We start from the raw sequence: 10,228 nt of genomic DNA on the forward strand, positions 1-10,228 counted from the left end.
AGAGTAAAATCACCCGGAACTGGAGAGCAATAGTCTTCAGGTTTGAACTCTAAAAGCTAAATGGTCTTTGGATGGTCTGAACTGTATTTTATATTTAATGGTTTTCCTTAAGAATTACTGTATTTCAAACTGAAGTGGGGAACTTTGGATTTTTGAATTGTACACCGCATGTTTTGAGAGTCTGAAGGTTCATACCCCATTTATCAAAATAACTACTGGCTGCATGGGGGGTAATTTAAATGATAAATATGCAGCAGACTGGAAATTCTGCTTAAACCACCGGTCCTTTGCTTCCTCTCTTACCACTGAAATTGGTGGGTAGCCTGTACCTTAAGTGGTCCCATTTGGCGATGTGAGAAACTGCAGCTTCTCTTTGTGGTTTGTTTGTGTCCTAGAAATTGAAAACCATAGTGGTGCACACTAACCTAGAACATGATAAGCATCAGGGGTTTTACTGGTGATGAATCTTGGTGTTTTTACACCTGTTAAAGTAACCATCATTACATTAAGGAAATTCAGTTTTTAGGACTTATTCCCGAAGGTGTTTCCTTATGACCACTTAAAATGTTTTGAAAATATACCTCATGGTGGGATAATGTAACTCATACACGTAGAACCTCGGCACCTTCATCTTTAAACCACTAAGCCTGTGGTTCATTAGTCTGGATGTTTCAGTGTAATGTGTGCGTGTCCTTTAAATGTAACTCGTTCCTGATGTGAGGTTGATGCAAGAAAAACTGAGAAGAGTATAAATGTTTCAGATTAAATATTAGTTTCATTTCACAATCTATTTACATCAATAAATACAACATTTTACTAATCAATACAAAAACAAAAATAACTAAAAAAAAATATCTGGTGTAATAAATTATGTCTCTCAAATCCAAACTAATCCACGAAGATGTTTGAGCCAGCCAATTCAAAAGTGTTTTTGTAGATAAATCCACGAGATCCCATTCTTCAGCTTTTTTCTATTCATGTGTCCATGTATGAGTCTTATAGTTTGTATATCCCAAAGCTTGTTGCGCCTTCTTCATAGTCCACCAGTGAGAGGTCTTGTACCCAGAGACTCAGTTGGTTTCCTTTCTCCAGTAGGATCAGATCTCCCTGAGCGGCTGTGCACATGTGAGGATTCTTTGTGCTCTCCAGGTAGCAGTAGGCCTTCATTACATCCTCACTTTCATCTGCCTCGTTCTTCCTCAGCTTGACCTTGCTGGCTAGTGGGATCGTAGAATCGCCCTTGGAGAAGGTCACTCTGGAGTAGACGTAGTAAAAACCAGTCTCTGGAATAGTCAGCCAAATCTGTTCATAATAGTTGATGCCTCTAAGAACAGAGTGCATCGTGTCCCACTGAAGACAACCCGCTGGAGAGATAAAGAAGTTTAATTAAACACTCATTAATAGATTTTTGATAACTTGTCACTGCATTTTTTTATTTGAAAGAAAAAAAATGGGTAATATTCTTACGTGTTTTCTTTCCTTCAGCTCGCTTAACTGCCATGCGTGCTAAGGCTTTATAGAAGGTGTCCTGTTTGTCCATTTCCTGCTTTTGAGATGAGGGCAATCCATCTTAGAAAAAGAGAGAACAAATTTTTAAAGAAATTAATGCCATTAAATCTTTTTATTTTCTATTTAATATATAAAATTTATTGATTGAACTGAATATACCTCTATCTTCTGCTGAGAAATGTTTTTCCTGTAGGGAAGAAAAAAGTAGAACATCAGAAATGGGTAAAAGAACTTACTGAAGGGAGGTTTTCATAAGCACACCTCGCCAGCATTTCCTATCTTTTAAATGCAGTCAAATTAGCCAGGTAAAACTACACACAGCATAAAAAATGTGTGAACCAAAAGATCTAACCAATTCTGCATACTTAACTTCCCTGTTTTAAAATAAAGCTGAATTATTTTAGTATATAGTCATGTTAAAATGTAATAAGAAGAAAACAGAATTTTGAGTTTAACTGTTAATTTTGGTTTTGTTTAAGCTGTCAGTTTTATACAATGGGTCCAAAGTGAATGAGAAAAAAAATGATTTACCATATGTTCATGGTAGTACAGGTAGAAGAATCCTGCAAGTGAAAGCAATAAATGCAGCGCCACTACGCCAACCAAGAACCGGACGAGAACCTTGTTGTGGCCCTGCGATGGAAGTGAAGCTGGGATGAGGACCGGCTGGGACCTGCTGCGTGGAGGCACCGGTGGTGGAGCCAGGCTGGTCTGGTAAGTGTTGATCATGATAGAGCGGAGCGGTGACAGCTGCAGAGGCCTGACGTCCGTGACATCCCATGCGCTTTTGAACTGCTCCTCTCTCAAGCATCTGAGTTTATGTCTGACTACTTCCTGGAAGGTCTCAGTACTTTGACATGCAGATGTCTTTGCAATGTCACTTGGTGAATACATGTGGTGTGCATGTTGGTTTAAAAAAAAAAAAACCCTCACTGCATTTTCCTTTGTGTCAGCTATAGCATGTCTATAATGCTGCACATTGTAATGTGATTGTTATGTGAACCTGTGCACTTAGCTGGCACTACTTTCACTTTTTTGGCCCACAAAACCAAATCCCCATAAACTGTTTCAATTTTGTATATAAGCTGTTATAACATTAAAAGGTATTTTAAAGTACTTGTATATCACATGGCACACACACATAGTCACACAGAGACACAAAGATCTATATTAAGAGTTCAGTAGTATTTTCACACCATTTATTTTCACATCTTTCTCGCAGACTATATCTGGAAATTATCTGGTCAGCCTAAATGTCAGAAGCAGACAAACGTAACACTATATCTAAGGCATTATGTATACTGAGCTATTCCTTCAAAAGACTAGTGCTATTGTTCACCGGAGTAAAGATTAAAGTTAGCTGTGTAACCACAGGATCATCGTGGTTAATTTTGGTTAATTTTTAACTTCAACCTAACTTTAATTCATGTTGACGAACTGAATGCACAGACCAAACTCAAACTTAGTCTAATCTGTTGAGAGTTTACTGGCTACAGTTCACACCATGGCGTGTCCATTTAGATATACAACACTGTTAACGACCGCAGGATAAGTGAAATGTGCTTAGTTGTGGTAGCGGATTTGTCTGGAATGAGACCAACCATTGACTCTTTTTTTTTTTTTTTTTTTAGCCCACACATGTTGGTTAAGCTAAAGTGAAAACTGTTTAATGTGGGGTTCATACAGTTGCTTACAGAGTTCTGCATACAGCACAGTGCAGCGTGTCCCTGTGTAAGTCGCTATTAGACAGTGAATGTTTCATCTCCAAAACAAGTGGCTGGAAATATACAATAAAGAGTTTTTACACCAACTACAATAAATGATCGTGATTAAAAGCCTAATATGAGTTAAAGTTACCCAGGGACTTTTATCACAGTTTTATACACACTAATTATTTTCCATTTTGGACTCATGTAAATGTGAATAATATCAGGGGGAGGTTAAATTTGCCAGTGTGCGCAGTACAAGTGTTTCTTGATAAAAGCTGGATCTTTATTTCATAAAAAGACTGCAATTTAAAAAAAAAAACTTAAAATAATAATAATAATAATATACAGTAATATACCATCTACAAAGTGTTACGATTATTTTTATGCAGCTGTCTAAACAAGAAATGTGTTCAATGTTTTAGAAATCCTTTACAACGGCCCACTGCCTCCTCTAGTGGTTCAAAAAATATTTTTAACTTTAAAATGATGTCAGTACAGAGTCTTCACATGTTTTTTGTGTGTCAACGGTCCGGAGGAAAAACTGAAGAAAATTGGAATATGATTTTATTTTGTGTAAAATTTTAAAGACATTCATTCACTCATGCACTCATATACACTGCTAGGACCAGGTTAGACCTCCTTTTACTTTCGAAGTGCTTCAGTTATTTGAGGCGCAGCCTGCTCAGCTGATCCCGAATTACGCCAAGAAAATATCTCCCACATCACTATTTCACCAGCACAGGATTGATCCATGTGTTTGCTGTTTTTGCTAAATTATGACTCCGTCAACTGAATGTCGCAGCAGAAATCGAGACTCATCAGACCAGATGACAAGATTTTTCCAATCTTCTGTTGTACAGTTCTGTAGCCTTAGTTTCCTCTTCTTAGATGACAGCAGTGGCACCTTGTGTGATCTTCTACTGCTGAAGTCAATCTGCTGTAAGGTCCAATGTGCTGTGCATTTACAGATGCTCTTCTACTTTCTTTTGTTGTAATGATGGTTACTGGTACCTTCCTATCACCTTAAAGCAGTCTGACCATTCTCCTCTGACTTCTAATATCAACAAGGTATTTTAATACTCTCAGTCAGTCATTTGAAAAAAACAATTTTTTTATGGAGTGTAGTGAACATAAACTACATGTCGGCTGCAGAGCACAGTGTTTCTGGGGCCGCTGGGGATCTGGACTTGTGGGGAGCTGAGGGAAGCTTTCCTATGGACATGGAAATATTCTGACAACTGTGTCCTCGGAGTTCGGTGCTCTTCTCCTTGTACAATCTCAGGTTCTCCTTTGCACTTCATGAAGGCCAAAACACATCTATAAAACTGTGCAAAAGTATAGTGGAGAATGGAATAGAATGGTCAGTCGCAATAAGTAGTGATTTGCAGATCAAAGGACATGTCGAGCGCTCAGTTTAACACTGGTAAATCTCCCTGGAAAGTTCAGTTCATTATATTTAGGATACATTTAACCACGGTTTACATTTAACCCTTGAAAACTAGACCCTAAAATGAAGTATTGTGTAAGTTCGTGCAACATCGTCATATAATCAGTTTGACAAAGGATCGACCTACTTTACAATAAATGACACCCCTGTATTATCTATGTTATCTATTATGGGATAATCAGAATCATGGCATTGAAATAAAAAAGTAGTAACGAAAATGCTTTTCAATTAATGGTTCTGAATTTAATATCTTAAAAAGATTCTCTTCAGGAGTCTCATTAGAAACACTGAAAACATATATCATCTTGGGTGCTGCAGAAACTGAGCTGCAGTTAAAACTATTGTGTTCAACTCTGTCAGTGACACAATGCCACTCCATTTTTATAACAAACTGGTCTAGACAAGATACTTTTAGTATATTGTATGCAGTGATATTTGAAATACAGACATTTCTCAGCAGTCCTATCAGTCTATCAGTTATGTCCTCACTCTCACCTGTTTGTTGAAGAAAACATAGATAACAGGGTTGACAACAGTGCTGAACTTGGCCAGGATGGAAGGAATCACACTAGTGATGGGAGTCACCTGCCCCGACCCACCAAAGGTGGCCATCAGTGCCACGATGCCATAGGGCATCCAGCACAGCATGTAGCAGGACACCATAGAGAAAACCATCAGCGAAATGTGGCGTTCTCTGCGCTGAGCTGCCAGAAGATTGATCTTTCCCACCTGGAGATGTGAGAGAGAAGGAGAATAAGAGGTATAGATGTAAAGACACCAGAAAATTCATGTGTTTTGCTTGTGTCTCTAAGAATCTTAGGCTTTTTCAGGTCCACTAATAGGCTTTTCGTGCCTCTTGCATATGCTCTTTTATTTCAGTCCCAACACATTTTATTTTGTGTGAATAATTTGCTTACATAAGCTATCTATCAACTGATTACTAAAATCCACACTTTGCACTGCAGTATGTAGCATTTAAAAAATCTGTGTCTTTGGTGCCCTCATGTGGTATTATGAAGAGTTGACAGTACACAGGTGATTTCCTACTCAAGTGAAGAATAAATCTTCACTGAAAGTGTTTTTTTAAAATCCAAATATACGGTATAATATAAACATTAATAACAAGTCAACAAGAACCGTTACTTGAACCAGCTCCACTTCTTAAAAGCAGCGAAGTGAAGTTTAAAGCGCACAGCAAGTTAGTGAGCTGTAAGTGATGGTTGTATTGCTCACAAAAATTAAAATATCAATTTTAAAGGATATTTCATAAAAACAAAATGAATACACTCAGAAAATAGTATGCATATGAAAAGATATCAAGGATACTTTGTTTCCAGTATATTGGTCAGACTTCAAGAGGATCAGTGAGGATCCCATGATCCCCATAATATCATAATATAATATTAATTATATGTGTTTGATTTGTTCAAAAATAGTATCAATTTAACCCTTAGCTATAGTTGAAGCCCAACAGATAGTTTTGGGAGATATCATAAATATATAAATTTATAATTTCTATGATTTTTTAACTTTTTAATATATTTTTTATGAGATGCTTTGACCACATTATGCGTGTTAACGTTGCATGGTTTGTCCACCTCAGGGCGCTCTGTAACTTCCTTGTTGGCACGTGTGTGTAAAATGCCACAAACACTATAGTGGACAAAGCATAAATGAGCAAATAAATACATACAGCAAATGTTAGAGGAACATGTTTGTGTTGTGTATGTCTGAAAGAGAAAAAAAAGACTGAAATTTTGGAATACCAAATTGTTACATGTCCAAATATCAGTATAGGTATTAGTCTTAAAAATCCTAAATCAATCAGATTCTAGGTATAATGACAACCTGTTATGAATGACTGCTGGATCAGCAGAATATGTCCGATGTGTGATAATCAGAAGGGGCTAAAAACAGATGCCATGTTTTTAGATCTTGGTCAGAAGCAGTATGACCACATTACATGCCCAGATACGTTTCATCACATTTGTTTTTGTTTTGTTTTGTTTTTCAGATAAATCATAAAGCAAGTGGTTACAGCAGCATCTCACCGGTCAGTATTGATTTCATGTGCCCACCTCCGTATGTAATTACCACCGTGATGCTTGTCATGGTGATTTATGAATAAATGAGCATGTCTGGCTTGTGAAAGAGGCCTCACAGAGAAGAAAATCTACCCCATCTGTCAAATTACTGCTTATCTCTCATACACTCAATTACACTTCTTGCTATATAGGATTAGATCATGGCCCTCACTGCTCTGTCTGAACAAACCTCCCTCATGTAATAACTGTGGTCACTTCTGCATGACTGACCTTCTATTCTCTGTTCTCTCTCCTAAATCGAGCTACCTGCTGATTATGATGGTGAAATGGTTTTCCCTACTGCCTGCCACAGTTTGATTTGTCTTTGTATCTCTATGTGCTTCTCTTTTATCTTCTCCTTTCCCTTACCTCTCATGCAGTGGGAATAGATGATCATCTCACCCTGAGTTCTTCTTTGTCACTTTTGCTTGCTCATACTCAGAAGATTGTTGTTGTTTTTTCCTCTAATGCCGACACTATGACTCTGTTTACCTTGATATATAAGGAAACTATTGTTATGAACTTGGTCTCTGTATATAAAAAAATGAATTGAATTCCATTCCTTTGGGACTGAACTACAACATAAAATATGTTGATGCAACATGACTTCTCGCTCTTTAAATGGGATGCTGTTAGTTAAGAATATAGAAAAGACACAGGTTTGACCCACACCGACAGTGCTGATGCATATGGCGCTTCTCTTTCTGATCTGTTGGTTCAAGTTTTGAGAAGCCAGGAGACGGTTCCTCAGACAGATTGCCAACTCTCTAAAAATAGCTGATGGTTGGGCTCTGAGTTGATGCAGCTGAGCCCCAGTTCGCTGCTACAGTGATCAAGTCTGCAAAGCCGCTTTCTGCTCAGCCTCTTGGGTGCATCAAGCTTAAAAAACGGAAGTGCTTATATAATGACAGGTATCCAATAGCAACAAGTTGGTACCATGATCTACAAAAACCTTCTAGAGCATTTGGTGATAGAAGCAGTACAAGCAAGGAGTGGGAAGAACCCAACACTAACAAGAAACTCTTAATTACCAGTTATTTATCTATATGTATCCATAACAAAGATGGTGATACGGTGACCTAAAGGCATGGGTCGCTATAAACTGGGCTTGGTTTTACTGTCCTTAAGACAGTAAAGACAAAGACAGATTCAACCCAACACTTGCCCCTTATACATGGTCCCTTCTTTCTCCTCATTGATGAATTGCTAGCTTATCCAACTTGATTTTCCTTGGAATTACCTCAAAAACTCATGATCAAATTTTAATAGAACTCAGTCTCTTGTTAACCTCTAAAATCCGACCTTATGTCACAAGAATTCCAGTATTCAAGATCTTAGTCCTTCAGGGTAGTTACTGTGAAAAAATAGACAAAATGTGGTAGACATAAGCAAAAGCAGATTTCACACTCGTGTAAATTTCGATGAATGTAATTTGAACTCTGTTCTGCCATCTGCTTTCGGATTCGTTATCTTACTATTATAAATCATAAAATTCTGATGAATATACAGATGACTTATGATTTACTTACACATAAATAAACAACTAAAAATGACATGGTAGCACTGTACGTGGTTGCATGGTTTTCTCTTTGTCTTGTGTGATCGTCCCAAAAGATGTGGTGAAACTCTTCATGTATCTCTGAACTCACCCTCCTAATGGCCATCAGGATTCTTCCATAAGAATATAGCATGAGCAGAAGGGGCAGCAGCAGACAGAAGATGAAGAGACACAACACATACAAGATGCTGGAGGGTGAGCGGAGGTGCCACTGGACGGAGCAAGTGGTACCAGGACCCTCTGGTCCATAGCTGCTCCAACCGAGGAGGGGAGGCAATGTCCAAAAGAGAGAGTAGAACCAAGAGCCTCCAACAAACAGCCAGGCCTTTCTGAAGTCTGAGACATCAACCTGAGAGGAATGGAGAACGGTGGTGTAGCGCTCATACGATAGAAGAGACAAGGACACAAGGGACACAATCCCTGTTGAAGCAGGAGTGGAGAAATGAAAAGAGTACTTTAGATTTAATCATCAGAGGCCACTTGCCCTTGCAGCACCTCAGGCTGGTTAAAGCTTTTACGATCCCTTCATAAAGCCACGTTTTGCATGTTGTAGAGTCTATAATGATGGTACTGTCCATAATTGTGGAGAAAAGTAGGTTATTGGCTTTATGTAAAGCAGCTGTGTAAAAGATTATATATTTTATATTATACTTAAAAAGGAGAAAGTAAATGCAACCCCAGCAGCAAAGGGGGAAAAGTATTTCTTAAGACACAGGTGTTCCTGTATTTTCCTATAGAGTTCTTTAACTTAATTAAAGTCAAGCTAATTAACAAAGATCTGTTTCCCCCTGTAATTATTAATTTCGTTTGAAAGCCTTAAAACTCAGAGGTTTGAAGTGCTTCTAATTTAAGTTTATTACATTTTTATGTTTCTAGAATAAATGACATCATTTACTCTGCTCTCCCACTACTTCTGAAACGAGACACCGCGGTCATAATTATTTGAGTTTAAAGGGTAAACAGGGAAAAATACTACTCCTCATGCAGTTACTCACCAAAGAGGGAATTGGCAAATCCATACCACTTACAGCCGTACTCTCCAATTAGCCACCTCCCGTGCAGGCTGGCAGCAAAACTGAACGGTGTCCCGAAAACGCACACGAGAATGTCACTTAGGCTGATGTTCAACAGGATGAGATTGATGGGCGTCCAGAGGGACCGAAACTTTGCGAAAATGAGCAGAATGAGAAAGTTGCTGAGGATTCCTGCCACTAAAATAAAGCCGAGGCATACTGCCACCACCGTATGGCCGGTCCGGCTCAGCCCACCGGGGCTGTGGGGAACCGTGGAGCCCCAAAGCGCTTTGTCTGTATTGATGCTGGAGCTGGAGAGGGAGCTGTCAGTGGTACTGAAATTCCAGTCGTGTACGTACACGACCATGGCAGTGACACCGGAGATAAAGGCTGACGAACAGCTGGACACACACAAGATAACAAAGTCCCGGTGGACCGCAGCTTTACGCGCAGTGGGAGCTGGTGTAACACAAGTATGAGAGTGTGAAGAGACCTAAGACGTGCAATTCTTGCACTCCAATATATGCAACTACCCCCATTCTCTCCCTCTGCCACACAGACTGTTTGTTGTTGTTGTTTTTTCTTTCTTTCTAAGAGTCTCCCTAGTTTAATATAATCAGCCCTTTTGGTTAACATTGCCTGTTTAAATGGAATAAATCACCCAAAGTTACAGCTCCCCAGTCGCAATCACAATGCCTTTTAGGACGCTGTGCTGAGCTTGTGAAACGTGATTCAGACTCGCGTAATTACCCGTATTTCCATTGGGTTTGATCGTTTTTCATGGCGGATATAAATGATTGTCCAAAATAACGTTCTAATTTTATGGACAGCTTGGAATAAATTGCTTTGGCGTTCCGCTCCAGGAAACCAGACTTTGTTGCACGATTTTGCTAAGCTGTGCGTTTCGT

At 38.8% G+C, this 10,228-nt stretch overlaps 2 protein-coding genes across 2 annotated transcripts; both read right to left on the reverse strand.

The window, feature by feature from the left end:
• Positions 1 to 832: 832 nt before the first annotated feature.
• On the reverse strand, positions 833 to 2,375 carry cd40lg (CD40 ligand). The gene is made up of 4 exons (XM_026145161.1): positions 2,041 to 2,375; positions 1,669 to 1,696; positions 1,468 to 1,569; positions 833 to 1,364 (listed from the first exon to the last, which is right to left on the reverse strand). The coding sequence occupies exons 1-4, from the start codon at positions 2,236 to 2,238 to the stop codon at positions 997 to 999; spliced, it is 696 nt and encodes a 231-aa protein (XP_026000946.1). The 5' UTR covers positions 2,239 to 2,375; the 3' UTR covers positions 833 to 996.
• A 1,713-nt stretch (positions 2,376 to 4,088) lies between these two features.
• On the reverse strand, positions 4,089 to 9,777 carry tmtops3a (teleost multiple tissue opsin 3a). The gene is made up of 4 exons (XM_026145146.1): positions 9,303 to 9,777; positions 8,399 to 8,727; positions 5,161 to 5,394; positions 4,089 to 4,543 (listed from the first exon to the last, which is right to left on the reverse strand). Exons 1-4 carry the CDS (start codon positions 9,685 to 9,687, stop codon positions 4,331 to 4,333), a joined length of 1,161 nt encoding a protein of 386 aa, XP_026000931.1. The 5' UTR covers positions 9,688 to 9,777; the 3' UTR covers positions 4,089 to 4,330.
• Between the last annotated feature and the right edge of the window lie 451 nt (positions 9,778 to 10,228).

Source organism: Astatotilapia calliptera, chromosome 2 (genome assembly GCF_900246225.1).
Source record: "Astatotilapia calliptera chromosome 2, fAstCal1.2, whole genome shotgun sequence".
Lineage (NCBI taxonomy): Eukaryota > Metazoa > Chordata > Actinopteri > Cichliformes > Cichlidae > Astatotilapia > Astatotilapia calliptera.